Below are 17,485 nucleotides of genomic sequence, written 5' to 3'. Positions count from 1 at the left end.
ATTTAATAAAACATGTTAAATTTTTGCAGGATGCTTTCATTTTGTAACTAGGTGACAATTACGAGAACTTAGAAATAGGGGGAACTGTGTGATTAGAGAGCATCGAAGGAACCACACAGATAACACTAGAAAAAGGAGGCAGAAAAACTCCTGTTACTGGCTCTGCCTTCCCTGTCTCTCGTTGTGAGGAAGTGGCACATACATTGTAAGGAAACAACATACACGGCTCCCCAAAATCAAATCTACACTATTGAACAACGGGCCAAGGGTCGAACAAAGCTGGAAGAATTCCCAGAACAAGTAAAAGCAGTAGTAACGTTTGAATATGCATAACCTTATGAACAGGTCTGTAACCAGCGTACCAAAAAAAGTATGCAAGAAAATTGTTTTAAGCTAATGGTGTGCTTCTGGCATTTAGCCAAGGCACCCCAGAGCTGGAGTATTTTGCCTTTTATTCCTTATTAAACCCTTAAAAACTTTTAAAGACTTGTGTTTCTCACACCTGGCAGGGACCCCCACAACCACCTCATGGGGAAGGGGGTGTTCTCCAAGCTCTGCCCTAAGCCCACAGAGGATGGAGCCCAGGTAACCCTTGCCAGAGGTTATCACAGAACGAGCTTTGCCACATCTGCTGCCTTTTTACCGTGTGCAGCAGCCCGAGGCGCGGCTCCCTGCACCCCCGGGCGGCTCCGGAGGCCTCAGCCGTGTGGGGAACCCTGAGGGCAGCGCCGCCGCCATGGCGGCCCCGAGTGGGCGTGGCGGTCACGTGACACGTGTCACCACGTGATCCCGCCGCCGTGGGTCACGTGACGGTGCCCGCTCGGTGTCCCGGGTGTCATGGGGGCCGTGGTGCCGCTCCCGCCGCTCCTGCTCCTGCCGCCGCTGCTGCTGCTCCCGCCGCTGCCGTCCGCCCGCGCCGCTCCCGGTGGGTGTTTCGAGCCGGATCCTTCTGCCTGTCCCCCGTGCTCCTGGGGTCAGACCCCTCTGCCTGACCCTCCCTGGCCGCAGCCCCGGCCCTCCCATGGATGAACACCCAGCTCGCTTTTCCAGGCGGATTCCGAGCTAGCCTCGCTGTCCGGAGCGCTCAGCCAGCCTGGGGAGCACCGGGAGGGCGCCCCGAGTTCCCCCCCGGGTCCCCGTTCCCAGGTTGGGTTGTGCCGTACCGGGTGACAACGCCTGGTCTCGGTTTTCCCTGTACTGATGCCGCGTCCTCCAGCTGCCCGGGTCGTGCGGCCCGGTCTGGAGGAGCGGCTCTTCCCGCAGGTCAGGGACCACTTCAACTTCGAGAGGTGCGGCAACGAGACCTTCCCGCAGCGCTACCTGGTGTCGGGTAGGTTCTGTGGGTGCTGTGGCTTCGGGTTGGATTCCTTTTTGCTTAAGCTTTAACTGCCTCTGTTTCGAGGTGCAGAGCAGGAGCTAGAGCACTGGGCAGACAAGAATCAGTAGTAGCAAAGGGCCAACCCTATACGAGCCAAGCATTCCCCTGCATTATCCTCCTCTCCTTTTCATCCACTTTTTACAAAGGCACGTACTTACAGGACAAGGGAAGCTGGCTTTAAATTGAGAGTAGGCTTAGATTGCATGTTAGGAAGGAATTCTTCCCTGTGAGGATGGTGAGGCCCTGGCACAGGTTGCCCGCAGAAACTGTGGCTGCTCCATCTCTGGAGGTGTTCAAGGCCACATTGCACGGGGCTTGGAGCAACCTGGTCTAGCTGGAGGTGTCTCTGCCCATGGCAGGGGGCTTGAACTGGATGGTCTTTGAAGGTTCTTTCCAGCACAACCAATCTGGCATTCACTCCTTGTCTTCTGTTCCGGCTGTGTGGTGCAGAGGGGATTTTGGGGACTGGCCTCTCTGGAGCAAGGGTAGAGTAGAAGCAGGAGCTGTGTTAGGCTTGCACTGGAGCTGGCTCTGTGTGTGTGTATCTTCAGTTGATGCCAGCATCTCTTTCAAGTGCATATAATTTGGTGCTCTGAATGCATGAGGAAAAACAAATAGTGACTGAAATGTTGCACTGTGTGCTGATTATTTTTAGGAGTGAAGGTCCACTCTTGGGTCAGTGATTTGCATTATTTAAAATTGTGCAACCATAAATAGCTTAATCCATGCCAAACAATGAGCACAGCCAGCAAGGAGCCAGCTCTGTCCTCCTTTTGTGTCACTGACAGTAAAAGAGATAGGCATTTCTAAATACCATGTGACTAAAAAGACAGCAATTTCCATAACCACTGTTGCATGTTTTTCAACGCTGCCTGTACAGAGAAATTGGGGAGCAATTTGCAGTGAGAGAGGAAAGTTGGACTTGGTAACAGCAACAGACTATTAACCAATAGTGTTGACTAACAGTGAGCACTGCCCAGCTTGGTGCCCACCTGCTGGTGCCTCCCAGCTGCATTGGGGTCTTCAGATGCTGCAGCTTGCCTTCACATCACCTGTTGTTTAGCCAAGTCATGTGTTTCACCAGGCAAGAATTCATGGAGCACTTCAAGCCAAAGATAAGGTCACACCAGTGAATTCTGAAAGCATACCAAGGCTGCAGTTTCAGTACTTAAATGGCCCTTTTGAACACAGTGTGTAGGTTTAAAGCATCGTGCAACTTTCATTTGTTGCACAATTTATTTTTAAGTGGTTTTCTATGAGTCCTGGGCAGAGCTGAATAATGTTTGTGAGGAGCAAAATATTAACATTGCAGTTCTGCTGATTTATAGAGAGTTTTTTACTCACAATTCCTCTAATTCCTTTTCCCTCTACTGTTTTTTGTGCAGTATGAGACTTTTCAGATTATAAGCAAGAAAATGAAGAGTAATTTCACTACAGGGAATCTGATACTCTTGCTGGCAATTCCCCGGGATTTCAATCTAAAACTTGATATCTTCTGTCTGTTTTTGTTTTGGCTCCTGTGATGGTTGCTTACTCCAGGAGCCATGAAGCGTATCAGGAGAAGAGCCAGAGGAAAGAGAACACTGAGCACTTCAGTTATCTACCCAATACCCAAAGCAAATGCAGCACAGGGAGTCTGTTAGCCTCTTTGTTAATGAAGAGGAGCAGCTTCACTAATGAGAGGTGTCAAATCCCATTTCAAGCCAAATCTGGCTTTGGCAGTTCTGTGCTGAGAATGCCAGGAATTAAATTTGGGCTTTTTCGTGGAAACAGCCTCATGTGACAGCAACATCCATGGGACAGCTGCCGTGCAGAGTCTCTTTGGATGATGTGTTGAAATTAACACTTAACTGACAGTCTGAGGTTTGTCATTGAAGAAAACTATTTATTATCCCTCTTAATTCCTGTGCAATTTATGTTTAAGATAAAATCAAAAAGTCAGCAAGCACTAGAGCAACTGTTTGTTAGATAAACCAGTGTTGGCATCATGGCTCAGCTTATCCTGCCAGACTCAATCTGCCTTCAGTTATAAAGTGATCTGAGGATGAGCACATCATCTTCATGTATCATCATCATATACACACACACATGCATGAACATATATCAGCATATTCTAGGCTCCACCCCACAGTGTGGGCAGGAGGTCTGTGGGGGGATTCTGTCCCTCTGCTCTGCTCAGGTGAGACTCCATGGATAGAACTGCCTCCAGGCCCAGGGACCTCAACACAAGGTGGGTGTGGGGCTGCTGGAGTGAGTCCAGAGGAGGTGCCAGAGATGATCTGGGAGCTGGTATAGCAGAGCATCTCACCTTCTCCCAAGAGCTCCCAAATCTGTTGTTTGTTAGTCAGTCAGATAACTCAAACACAACAAGCTTTGTTGTTGTGGGTGTTTTTGGGCTGTGGGGTTAACAGCTGGTATTTCCCAGCTGCCAGTAGATACCTTACTGTTGAAGTGAGATCTGACAAGATGAGCTGGATTTTGACTGCCTGATAGCTATTCACTTCACAATTATAAAAGCCACCCCAAATTACCACAAAGCAGAAGTCTGCTATAGATTCTGCTTCACAAAACAGAAATCTGCTGGAGTATGTATATTTTTTCTGGAAATGTGTGGAGTTTCTCCTGTGAGTGGAGATACCTGCTTCACAGTTACTCCCCAGGGGCTGAGTGAAGGAATCTGTGTATGTTGTCACCATTTCGGTGGTAAATGACTTGTAACTCCTAAAAACTTCAGGTATTTTTCAGGCAGAAGTGAATTTTTCAGGCCATGAAAAGGAAGCTCTTATTTACCTCCACCTAAATGAGAGATTTCTGGAGAGAAATCTCTGGAGAGATTTCTAACACCTTTGTGTCCCAGGTCAGGACTCAGGAATCAGCCTGTTCACAGACTTCTTCCTTGTTAGCTCCTGCCCAAAGTCACCAAAAATTGACTCATTTCATGCACATATTTTTGTTGTATTTTTGGGGGGGTCTTACGTGTTTTTAGTGGGGTTTGGTATTTTTTATTTTTAATTTCTTTATTTTAATTGCCTCAGAAAAGTTCTGGAAGAAGGGATTTGGACCCATCTTTTTCTATACTGGCAATGAAGGTGACATCTGGACTTTTGCTCAGAACTCTGACTTCATATTTGAATTAGCAGAGGAACAGCAAGCACTTGTCATTTTTGCTGAACATGTGAGTATTTTAGTCATTATTTATCCTTTAGAGTCCTGTTCTGTTCAGTGTTACCAAATTCTGCTTTCTGCAGGTCTGGAATAGTGGTACCATTTCTTGCCATGGAGCTGAGTCAGACCTGCTCTAAGTTTTCTCCCCATAACAGCAGATTTTCTTTACATAATCATGGCCTTTGAATAATTTTCTACTATACCTTCCAGCACTCCAAGATACAGACTGGTGTTTCAGTACAGCCTATGCCATGAATGATTTGCTTTTGTAAGTAGTTTCTACAGCCTTAAACTCCGTGTTGGAGCAGAGAGATACTTTGTTTGGATGATATTTAATCTCTCTACCCTGCAAAATCCCAAGCCAACCTTTTCCTGACTAGCCTATTAAATCTACTATCTCTTGTCTTAGGCATGAAGAGATTATCTTGTTCTGTTTTGTAGTTGGGAACTTCAGGAGAGATACACATGCCAAGAACCCACTTGGCACCCAGTGAAGCAGCTGTCCTGTACTGGCCACCACTCCATGATCTGTTCTGAAGGTGTCTGTGTATCAGGTGCAGGAGACAAGGCACTTCCTCAGTTATGGACAAGTTAGAGGACACCTCACGCTCTGTTACCTCTTTATTAGTGCACACTTAGCCCAGCTCTATGGTGAAAGCAGAGAAGACTCAGATCAGCATTGCCAGAGTGTATGTCTTTTGTTTCAGAGGTACTATGGGAAGTCTCTTCCCTTTGGGCTTGAGTCAACACAGCCGAAGAAGACTGCTCTGCTCACTGTGGAACAAGCCCTTGCTGACTATGCAGTGCTCATTACTGAGCTAAAGAAGCAATTTGGTGCTGCAGACTGCCCTGTCATTGCTTTTGGAGGCAGGTAAGGGTTGTGTGGCCTCCTTCTTTTCTCTGCATCCTTTCCCAGCCAAAGTTATGCTGCTGTAGATCTCTTTAGCCCTCAAGGAAGTTCTCAATGCAGAGCTTTAAGCTATCCTTTTGAGAGCAGATGTGGCTGTGCCTCACCTCCCATGAGCTCATCACCAGGTCCCACTCTGCTTTCCTATCAGAAATAAGTCTCCATTTGTGGTTGCTTTGGAGAACCACCCCTGACTGGGCATTTCTAAGCTTCTTCAGTGTCTGAATCATGCAGAACTGAAAAAAAAATAGCTTGGAAAGGGTAAAGGGAGAATACCAGCAATGGGATGGTGTGCTAAAACCTGTACCAAAACATTTTCATTGTATGCCTTTTCATAAGTCTGCTCTGCTGCTCTTTGGTTCCTTGCAGCAGTCCTTTCTCAGAGTGCTCTCTATGCTGCAGCTGGGTGGATGTGATGTCCCTGTTTCTTGATGGATCTCCTCTCTTGTAGTAGAGGAGTGCTTTCCTTCAAAAGTCTTCCAGAAGTACAGGGCTTCAAATTCAATTGCAGTGAGCTAAAACGCATTTGACGTGATAGTTATCATTAAGCCTTCATTTGATTGTGGTGTGATGACTGAACTGTTGATCTCACAGGGGTTTATACTGTGACTATCAGACAGTAGCTAGAGTAGGAAGGCCCAGCAGCTATCCTGGGATAGGAAGATGGGAGAGATTCAGCAAAACTTTTAGCTGGCTGCATATTAGACTGCAGCTTTCTGTGTATAATTGAGGGCTGTCTGCAGGAGCCCTGAACACACTAAACCCAAATGAAGAACACTGCAATATGGCAGTGCTGGAGAAGCAAGAACATTTCCCTGGGAGAAAAAACCAGACCACTTCTGGTGCTTATAATGTGTCCAAGTTACCTGAAATTACCTGCAGCAGGTTTCAGGTAATGCTTGTCTCCAGGACCAGGGCTGGAGAAATGTAAGTTGCTTTACATGTGGGTGTTGTGGGAATGGTGTTTACTGAACCATTTGAGGTGGTGGGGGGGATAGCTTGAGTGCTTTTAAGCTTGGAGTTAGACCAGGTTTAACTTGTGTTTTGGGGATGTCATTTGCCCCCTGCCCCTACAATGGCCTCAGAGGAACTCTGCAACCATCAGCAAATCAATGACTTCTGTCATCTTGGGTCTATCCAGCAGCCCTTGTTCCATGTGTAGTTGTGGCTCTGGCACTGAAGCTACCAAGGTAGCTTTCACTTTTCTTGTGGTATTTGTTAACTTTTCCCATTCCCTGTATCTTTGCTGATCAGCTATGCAGTTGTTATTTGGGAGGAAGCTCAGGAAGGATAGTTTCCACTTTCCAGGAGTCAAGAGGGCTGCCTGTTCTGCCACGTTCAGGAACACCTTTTGCCAAAAGCTTGGCCAAGTTCTGACTAGTTCTAACTAGTTTTTGTCATTCTGTATGCAAAATATACAGTGTGTATTCTCTCTTTGAACAGTGAGCACTTCACTCAAACCCTGCTTTGCTCTGCTGTGAAGCTGTTGGGACATGCTCAGGAAGGTACAAAGTTAAATATTGAGGCAGGATTTACATTTGTTTTCAGAAGCAAACTGAGCTGCTGTGTACCCACCAGAGCTGGTGTGAACATTTGCAGAAAGGCCAGTAAGAACACTGTGTGTTTCTCATTGGCCATAGTTGGACCAACATGAGGATGAGGCACAGATCATCACAGATATCCATGAGCATCATGCATATCACAGAGCATGTGTGACAACATGAGGCATCACAGATATTCATGAGCTTTTGTTACGTTGGGTTAGATGAGCCTGTAAATGTTGGCCTGAACTTCTGAGTTATTACAGTAATAATGTGTGCTAAAGGAAGTAACTCTTGTCTCTCCTTGGTAGCTATGGAGGAATGCTGAGTGCTTACCTGAGGATGAAATACCCAAATGTTGTGGCTGGAGCATTAGCTGCCAGTGCTCCTCTGCTGTCTGTGGCTGGGCTTGGAGACCCCACCCAGTTCTTCAGAGATGTCACAGCAGTAAGTAACATCTCTTTTCAGGAGCAGTATTTTCCTCCTTTAGGAATGCTGTTCCTTTTTTCTTTTCCAGGTGTTTAAATAGTTATGTGTCTTCACAGCATCACTGCTAAGAAGGGAGTGCAATTAAATGGCAGTCTGCAAGGAAAAGCAGTAGCTTCAGGATGGCTGAGCACTGCCTTAGCTGGGGCAGCTCAGGGTTCAGGGGTGCTGCTCTGAACAGCACAACTGCAGGCCACTACCTTTAGTACCACTAAGAACTGACTTTCCCATTTCTAGTGGCTTGACCGTATTACAGCCTGAAATTTTTCCTTTGTGCCTGGCTGCACCTCTTTTGGATAATTTATTTTTCAAATGGTCTCCCAAAATGCTGTATTGGTAGCAATGATTCACAGCATCTCCTTAGTCCAAGATAATTGGATTTCAGAGAATAACTTGGAAATCTTAATTTCATAACTAAAAATGTGCAAGGTGTCCTGGGATCACTTAAACTAAAATTTAAATGTGGCTTTTGCAGTTTAAGGCCATGAAAAGTTAATGTTAGAACTGACTTACATTTATCTTGTAAGGAAAGAACTGTACTAACTGGTTGTACTGAAATCTTGTGATGATATCTGTTCTGCCTCTTTTTTGGCATGAATTTCTAGATCTGGGTGACATGGATGGCTTTCTATGAAATACCTTTGTTGTCCCTGAGCTGGGGCTGATGTCTGTGCCTGGTGCAGGAGCCAGCGAGTACACCGAAGTGAGACCTTTCATGCTTTTCTGCAGATCTTGCTCTTGTACTCCTAATGCATAACTGACTTTTCTCATGGCTCCTTCTCACAGACAAAGTCCAGTTTTAAGGACCCTGCTTTGTGTTTGAAAGCAACAAAACCTTTATGACACTTGCAGCCTGCTCCCCTCTCTGAGCATGCTTCATTTTCTCTTTCTGCTTCGTGTTCATCCTGATGCTCCATGAAGGGCAGAGTGTTCTGTCTGACATCTCATCTTCTGTCTGACACACCTGCTGCTTGGCCTGAGCCGTGCAGGGTGTTGGCTTCTGCAGAGCCATGCTGACTCTCTGAAGGACAAGGCAGAAGCACTGGTGTCACTGCTCCTGGAAATGCAAATGAGGTGCTGACCAGCAGACCAATAACCCCTGTCATCTTCTGGTCCTTCTGGCAGTTCTTTCCACTGCAGCCTCTTCAGGTATCTCCTGTTGGGAAACCATTCTATCTTTTCTGTCCCTTCAGGATTTTCAGAAGTCCAGCCCAGGCTGTGTCACAGCTGTCCGTAAAGCCTTCCAGCAAATCAAGGACCTGTGCCTGAGTGGAGGTAAGAAGGGAACCCTGCACGTGGCTCCAAAGGGCAGGCAGCATTCCCAGCCACAGGGGAAAAAAAAGTTCATACAGCTTTACCTCAGCTAGTTGTTTAGATAAATCACTGCAGATGCCCACATGGCTTCCTCTTTCTGCTTGCAAAATTGATTTTTTTCTTTTATTAATAGTTTTGGGGTTGTGTTTTTTTTTTTTTCCCTTGCCAGTTTTTTTCCAGGTTTTGAATTTCACTGGGTCCTATGTGCTGTACCCTCCTGTCCTGCATGAGAGCTTGCCTGGGAGCCTGCCTTGCTGGACACAGCAGCCCTTCCAGGGAAGGGGCCTGCAGGCATGAGCAGGAGCAGCCATGAGGGCACTGGCAAAGACAGGCTGTACCAAGCTGCTCTGCTCACTATTTCAGCTGGGACCAGTTCTGTTCCAGCAGGTGCTGATTGCTCCAGGCTCCCCATGGAGGTTATTAATGGTTCCATGAGGGGCAGAGCATGGACTGTGGGCCACACAAGGTTGTGACACTGCTCAGGGAGGTTGTGCCTGAACCTTCCATTCACATGTGTGAATTTAGATGTAATGTGTCCTTTCCACTAAAAACCTCATCTTATGTGACAGCATCTTCTTACTCCTGAGTGAAACAAGATGCTGAAGCTTGGTGCTACTGTCCTCTGTTGAAGTTTGTGTCTTTTATTTTCCTTTTTTTTGCAGCCTATAATGAGATCAGCAGCAAAATGGCCACATGCAATAAGATCTCTAACAAAGAGGATGTTTATCAGCTGTTTGGGTTTGCTAGAAATGCCTTCACCATGATGGCCATGATGGACTATCCCTACAAAACCGACTTCATGGGTAACCTCCCTGCCAATCCAGTGAAGGTAGGAGATTGGTGAGTGGGTGACTGGAGCTTGGGACACTGTCAGGCAGACACCACTGGTGATGGTCACAGGGCACTAGTGGTAGATGTTGCAGCCCTCCCAGACTTCCCTGCTTTGATCTCAGATCACCAGGGGCTGTTGCAATTCTTGGTGTGTTCTGGTGTGTTGTCAAGCCCATGGGACTTCATTTGCCTCTGGCTGTGTGGCATTTAGGGTTCTAGCCCTACCTGGAGTGCACTGTGCAAGAAGTCACACAGGCTCTACTGCATTGGAACTCTGGATGTGCTACCTCTGGCTCCACTGGGCACCGAGTTTCCTTTTAGGGTCTGTGTAATGACCTCTAAAATGGAAATAATTATTCTGCACATTACCCCCACTCCCTGAAAAGGGCTTTAAAATATTCTGATTGTAGGAGGAACTTTTGTGTATCATTGTTACAGCTCCCTTACTTGGTGAAGGAACTGTCTCCTCTTGTCACATCTCCTTGTTTCTATGTATTTTGTTGCTACAGGGGAGTGTAGTAAAGCATTTCCCACACCCAGCAAGTGTTTTCCATATAGGGAAAAGTTTAAGGCTCACCCCCTTAAGGTAAAGAACCCAGAAATTTCCACACCCTGCTGACAGAGATTGGCTCAGCACCAGCACAGGGGCATGGATTTGGCTCTGAGAGTGTAACTCAAAACTTCTTGGAGATCTTATTGGCTGCAAGCCAGGTTATCCCTCCTAGAACATTCACTATTTAGGAAGGAGCACTAAGGAAGTGAGAGGCTTTTTGGGGTGTCTTAGCAAGGTGAAAGAGATTTCTCAGATACCTGTGCACTGCTTTATTACTTGTTTTCTGTAACATTTGATATTTTTCTTTATTAAACCTTCTGATTTACAAAACACCTCCAAGGAGCAGTCTTGCTAATTAATTATAGCCACTTCTCTGCAGAGGCTGGTCCCTCAGAGATTGATATATTAGCAGGTGGCTTATTACACTCTGGCCACGTGCTACTCAGTATATCAGGGGAGGAAGCTAAAACCTTCAAGATCTGTTGCATTAGGCCTTTGGAAAGCCACTGAACCATAAAATACCTAAATGATAATTTTAATGAATCTTCTAGCTTAGCCCTTCCACAAAGCAACTGGTAACTGTTCTGTCTGCCATTTACCTGTAATGTGTCTCACCCAGGTTGGCTGTGACCAAATTACTGCCCACAAAGACCCAATTGAAGGCTTGGCTGCTCTTGTTGGTGAGTTAATATTATCAGTTTTATCTTTTATGTTCTAGAAGCACCTATTAGTAGACTTGTCATGTTGCAGTGTCAGGGGAGCTGGCTCTGATCTTCCTCTGGGACATTTTGCTTCTTGTTGGTTTTGTTAGGTTCATTCTCTCACCTTTCCCAACTTATTCTAGTCATGTTTCTCAGCATGACTTGCAATCCCATAGTCTGTTGTCTGTCCATGAGATGTGGACTTCTAAAATACTTAGTTCTTTTGTAGAAGTTTACCCATATTCTGGCTCCAGCAGTCATGGGCTCAGTGCACATTCATTGAAGGAAATTGTCTGGTCTCCTTGTTGAGGACAAGTCCTGTGGTCTTAATCCAGGGGCAAGGCAATCTTAAATATATCATGTATATACACATATACATTTATCTGTGTAAGCACTTACTTTGTTAACCTGCAGTGTTTGTAAGGAAATTATTAATAGAGATAGAATTTGAAGAACTTTTGAAGAGTTCCTCATAAAATCTCTCCAGTTGCTTATTAAAAATGAGTTCTACCTTGGTCATTCTTCAGAAAAACAGGTTTCTAAATGACATTTTAAAAAGCTAAGGAATTCTTACAGGTTTAATGCAATTTAGTATGACTAGGAGCTATTTTTTTTTCCCCAAATGATGTATGTGCCCCAAGTCAGAAATGTACCAATCCTAAAACACTGCTAAAGATGTTTGGCTGGCAGCTAGAAGCGCTGTTAAAACACTAATGCCTTGGCAAACTTTGTCAGATCTACTGGATGTATTCACATGCTACTTCTTTTGTGAGGAGTGGGAGTCTTACTTCTTTGAGATTAATAAGCCAAGGGTGGATTTCTTCCTCACAGTTGCAGGGGAGGACCTCATCCCTGTCTCCCCAGATGCATTCACTTGGTGGAGTTTAATCTTACAAGAGGAATGATCCACCAGAACTTCAGGCAGGGGACTGGCTTTTCTCTGTACTTGCTCCTCTGTGTCACACAGGAAAACACTGTGTTTTTTCTACATGTTCTGCATCAGCCCATCTCCTACCAGGCAGAGCATAGTACCATGGGCTGTAATGTTGAACTGACAACAGGTGAATCGGGACAGTGTTGGCCACTGGTTGCTTCCAGGGCAATAATACTTTGTATCCTTAATGTGAATCCATTGCTCCACCTGCAGAGAACCAGACTTAGCACTTACCCATCATATCATGTCTCAAGTGGTATTGCTGTTTACTTGGTTCATGATAAATGAAACTAGTGTCCCAACATCTGTTTGAACATTGTATGGCTCAGAGTGCCAGATTTTTGATACAGATTTAGCAATCAGAGCCTCAAAAGAAATTGAAGAAAATACCAGAATGGCATGGCTTAGAAGGAGTTTTCTTCTTGGGAAATCAGAGGAGTAAGCTGAGCAAGATGCCACAGGGACCTGCTGAACCTGGCACAGTTGAAGCCCTGCCAGCTTTCCAGGCTTTTAACCCATTACAATGGAAATTGTCTAAACAGGACAATATTGCTTTGAACTGGGGGCAATAGCCAAGTCTGTGTCATCTGGAGGAATTTGTCAGCCCCAAGTAAAAGCTTTGCCATAGGGCTGGACTGTAACCTTGTGCAGTTCCAGGCTCTGTGAGTTCTCTCCCATCCTTGCACACTCACTCAGCCCTTGGCTTGGTTTTGGCCATGAAGTTCATGGTGGAGGTGGTGGGTGAGACAGCAGAGTTATTGACTGGTTTTGTGCTGTGTTCCCACCTGGCAGGGGTGTTCTACAACTCCTCTGGCTTGACGCAGTGTTATGACATATACCAGCTGTACCAGTCCTGTGCTGACCCCACGGGCTGTGGCATCGGCTCAGATGCAGAGGCTTGGGACTACCAGGTAAGGGGTTTGAGCCCCCAACAGGTTTCAGCTGCTGTCCTGGCTATGCCTCTGCCCCATGACAGCTCTTGTGCTTCTCTTAGGTTTGCACTGAGATCAACTTAACGTTTAACAGTAACAATGTGACAGACATGTTCCCCGAGATGCCCTTCACAGAGGCTATGCGTGAGCAGTACTGTTGGAACAAGTGGAATGTGAGGCCGCGACCACAGTGGCTGCAGACAAACTTCTGGGGAGAAGGTGAGCTGTGCTAATTGCTTGTCCCTTTGTGTTACCCTGTAGCTGTGTCCCTGTTTCCCTCTGTCCAGCTGAGCCCCAAGAGGACAGGCACAGCACACTAATGAGTCCTGGCAGAAAATCACAGCCTTGTGCTGACTTGAGCCAAACAGACCTTTCCCTATCTCTTTGGGACAGAAAAACTACCAATAATTTGTTCAATTCTTTGATGTTTGCTGTTCTTGGCCGTGTTTGATGCAGTAGCCAAACACATTTGGATAACTGGGCAGGAGGGAGACATCTCAGTTATAAACTCTCTGAATTTCAGATCTGAAAAGTGCAAGCAACATCATTTTTTCAAATGGAGACTTGGACCCCTGGGCTGGCGGTGGGGTAAGCATGTGCACTCCTGTACCCTGAGCTCAGAGTAGCCTTTGCAGGTGACATACTGCCCTCCCTCCCTTTCAGAACAGCACTTGCAATTCAGTTTTAACCTGAGTTTCTATGAGCAGTGTTGCATGGTGAACCACTGAGGAATCTCGGGACACTAATGACACACTGAGTAGTGTCCATCAGCCAGGAATACTGATGGAACAAATGTGGCTTCACTAGTGCAGACACAGCAGGACCCTCCTTATCCCACACCCAGGGTCTGAACCACGACCTGGTGTGTTTCTGTATTCACATGTGGTCTCAGTGCTGCTGGCCATGTGCTCCTGGCTCTCTCCAGTCCCAGCACACTTGGTGAGACCAGGTGGGTGCTATGAGCAGCAACTTGAACTAGGACATATTTTTGTTTAGATTTAACAAAACTTCAGAGTGCTGTCAGTGTCTAGTCTAAAATACAAAAATGACACAGGACTGGATTTTAAGTTACTTGAGCTCCTGATTAAATACAGAAGCTCAGTGTTTTAGACTGGCTTGGAATCCCAGGAGGAATTAGGGTCCATGGGCCCAAAGGAGACTTAGCTTCCAACTGCCTGTGCTAGAATCATCTGAAAGTTCCCACTTTGCAGAAAACATTCCCTTCATTTGGGACAGGTTATCTGGTTCATTCAGACTGTTAGCTATGAATACCAGCCATACCAAGGATGTCTTCCCATGCTTGCCCAGATCATGTTCCAGTTTTCAAAACTCATGTCCAATTCTTCCCAGTAACTTGGTGAGAATTTGTCTTTGCTCCTTCTTCTCCCAGATAAACAGCAGCCTCAGCCCTTCACTGATTGCCCTTACCATTAAAGGAGGTGCCCACCACCTTGATCTCCGGTAAGTACCAAACTCTCCTTTGGCTAGCAAAATCCTGATGTCCTGGGTATTTCATCTCAGCAAGCCACAGCCCAAACATCTAGGCAATATTTTAGAATCACAGAATCACAGAGTTGTTGGGGTTGGAAAAGATCTCTTAAGATCATTAAGTCCAACCATACCACCATGTTCACCACTAAACCATGTCCTTAAGTGCCACATCCACAAGTTTTTTGAATGCTTCCAGGGATGGTGAATTCAACAGCTCCGTGGGCAGTCTATTCCAATACCTTACAACCCCTTCCATGAAAGGATTTTCCCTGTTATCCAGTCTAAAGAACACCTGGTTCAACTTGAGGCTGTTTCCTCTTGTCCTGTCCCTTGTTACCTGGGAGCAGAGCCTAATCTCCACCTGGCTACAATCTCCTGTCAGGGATTTATAGAGAGCAAGACGATCCCCCCTGAGCCTCCTTTTCTCCAGGCTGAGCCCCCCCCCAGCTCCTCAGCCATTCGTGGTGCTCCAGACCTTTCCCTGGCTTGGTTCCTTTCCGTGGGCATGCTCCAGCCCTTCAATGTCTTATTTGTCAAGAAGGACCTAAAATTGACCTCAGGATTTGAGGTGTCGCCTCACCAGTGCCTAGCACAGGACAAGTACCTAAAGAGGATGGGTTCCAAGGCTGCTGTAGCCCTGTGTGGAAGAGTGATCATCTTCCCCAGCATAAGGCACTTTCAGCCTCCAGGGATGCAGCGCTGTACAGAACTTGGCACTCAGCTCCCCTACTGTCATGAGATTGTGTTCTTGCACAGGGCTTGGCACTAGTGAGAGACAGCCTGCAGCAATCAGTCATGTGAAGTAGTCCAGTGCCTCCTGGCATTAGCCATCTGCCTTTGGGCCTGGAGCAGAGGGGACAGTAGCCAGCAAGGGCAAGCTTGAGGCTGCTGCTCAACTGCACTGGCATGGGGACACTGCAACTTGGTTTCCAGGGTATAAATATGAAGCACAAACCAGTCAGTCCCTGTCCTTAAGATCACAGATGCTGCCTGCACAGGAGGAAAAAATCCACTGTCCAGTAACTGACACTGCTCTGCTTTCCCTAGGGGACACAACCCAGCTGATCCTCCATCTGTCACGGAAGTGCGCAAGCTTGAAGCTGAGATCATCAGCAGCTGGGTGAAATCCGCGGGCATGGAGCGGGTGCAGGAGCAGGGCACAGGAGCTGCAGCTGGCAGCCAGCCCTGAGCCTTTCCATCCCCGCAGGCCCTGGGTGCAGCTGCTCAGGACACAGCAGCCTGCTGTGCTGGTTCTGAGCTGGCTGGGACACTATTCTCTCTGCCATGATGGTGGGAACTCCTTTTTCCAAACTGTCTCATCTATACCTCGTTGAGCATCAAAAGAAACGCAAAAGGCCAAATCACTGGCTGAAGCCAAAACCACATTTTCTGGGCTCCATGCTTGCCTGCTCAGAATGAGCTGTTACAGAGGGCAGCAATATGAAAAGCTTGCCTGGAAGGTCCAAGACCCATACAGCCCTGAACAGGATGGTTGCATGAGGCACCTTAAGGTTGAAACTAAATTATTTTTACAGAAAAAAAGAGGGCTAGTGGAAAAGCAGAGGTATGATGATAACTGACACAGGGTCATGGTGAGTTCCACTAGTGACCAGCTATCTACAACAGATTGTCGGTCTTAGCCAGGGATATGGGTTGGGGGTGTTATAGTTTTAACTTGTCCAAGTGATTCCAGTTGCTGATATTAAGATTTACATCAAGGAATTCTGGTGTGCACTGCTGTCACTCAGGGGCTGTGTATTACTGACCAGTAAAGCACACTTCCACTGAGACATCTTCAGAGCTTTTGAAAATCAATTACAAGTATATTAAAATGTGTGATATAAAAGTTTATTAAAGGGCGTGATATAATTTCATGGTTTAGTAGTATAACCAAAGAAGATAAAAAAGGTTCCTTCTCACCTACCTAAGTGGATCTTTGCACATGAACAGGTGCTACTAGACTGACTAAACATCAGTAATTACTAGTGTAACTGTGAAAATACCAATTCCTGTTAATCAACTGATTGCTGCAGTTGATTTTACTTTACAGTGATTTTATGAGTTAGTGGAGAGGTTTCCTGAGTCCCCAAAGGTTTCCACTGTTTGTGCAGCACAGTCACAATGGTGCTTGGTGTCAGTGACTGCACTGCTGGGCCCTTCCTCTTCACAGCAGGGCTGCTTCCCAGAACCATTGCTAGTGTTTCACAATATTTGGGTGCTGAGATCTGTCCCATCCATCCCTGCCCTGTTCTTAAAAAAAGACTAAAGCTTCTGCTCCCTCCAGCCAGGGATGCTGAGGAAAGCAGGAAGAGGTGGATCTGCTGATCAGCTATTTCAGGAGCTGAATTCCCTTGCAGGGCTATTTCTAAGAGAGCACAGCTGAAGCAAAGCCTGAAGTGCAGGAAAAATTCACAAAATTAGATGTGTTATTGCAAAAACCTTCCCTGTATTCATCTGTCATTACTGCCAACATCACGCTGGCATGGAACAGGAAACAAGGTATATTCTTTGGAGGAGTAAATAGAGGTGTACCTGAGCTTGGCACAGAATGCTGTAAATCTTGTAATATCCAAGTCCTGCAAAACACAAGGGTCCAGTCAAGCCAACACCAGGGGCCTTGCAAAACAGCCAGTTTCTAAGACCTGTAGTGAGAATTCAGCTTCCAAAAGTTCAGGGATTAGATGGTAACTGTGCCCCATCCATCTACTAAATTTACTTTGAGGAAACAGGTCAGTATTTCCTGAACTGTGGGTCAAAGCCCCCAGTGTGAGACTCCTAAGTCCACAGTCCTGCAGTTCTCTGTGGCTCTGCTCATGCCTGGTTGTTTCTCAGTGAAGGCCCAAGGCTTTCCATTGTGAAGGACAGAATCCCTGGCTCAGTGGTGGCTTTTCCACAACACTGAAGCCATGAGTGTCCCAGCATGCAGAAACACCAAAGTGGGTTATGGACTCAGCAGTTCAAGCCTTGAAACAAGGAACCACAAGGAAACTTTGAGCTTCTGCTGTGCTGGGGGAGCACACCATGGAACAGAAATAGGCTGTGGAGCCCAGAGTTTGTTAAGGAAGTAAAAATAAATAAGCAATTAAAATTACCTCTGCAGAAGAACAGGAAGAACAGGTGAGCTTTGCTGAGATTACTGAGTTTGTGCTATTTCACACATGATATAGGGGTCCGAAACAAGCATTTGTTATCAAAGGGAGTGAGAGCTAACAATCTGAACCTCAGGTTTAAAGGCTGAGGACAAAATGTAAG

General features: G+C 46.3%; 1 protein-coding gene across 1 annotated transcript; it reads left to right on the top strand.

The window, feature by feature from the left end:
* Positions 1–837: 837 nt before the first annotated feature.
* On the top strand, positions 838–16,089 carry DPP7 (dipeptidyl peptidase 7). The gene is made up of 13 exons (XM_066332604.1): positions 838–925; positions 1,217–1,330; positions 4,414–4,553; positions 5,251–5,414; positions 7,303–7,438; positions 8,671–8,752; positions 9,454–9,620; positions 10,795–10,855; positions 12,603–12,721; positions 12,805–12,961; positions 13,266–13,330; positions 14,133–14,203; positions 15,281–16,089. Exons 1-13 carry the CDS (start codon positions 838–840, stop codon positions 15,420–15,422), a joined length of 1,506 nt encoding a protein of 501 aa, XP_066188701.1. The 3' UTR covers positions 15,423–16,089.
* Positions 16,090–17,485: the final 1,396 nt, after the last annotated feature.

Source organism: Sylvia atricapilla, chromosome 19, assembly GCF_009819655.1.
Source record: "Sylvia atricapilla isolate bSylAtr1 chromosome 19, bSylAtr1.pri, whole genome shotgun sequence".
Classification (NCBI taxonomy): Eukaryota; Metazoa; Chordata; class Aves; order Passeriformes; family Sylviidae; genus Sylvia; species Sylvia atricapilla.
The sequence above is the reverse complement of the archived record's forward strand: the minus strand, read 5'-3'. Positions and strand labels throughout refer to the sequence as shown.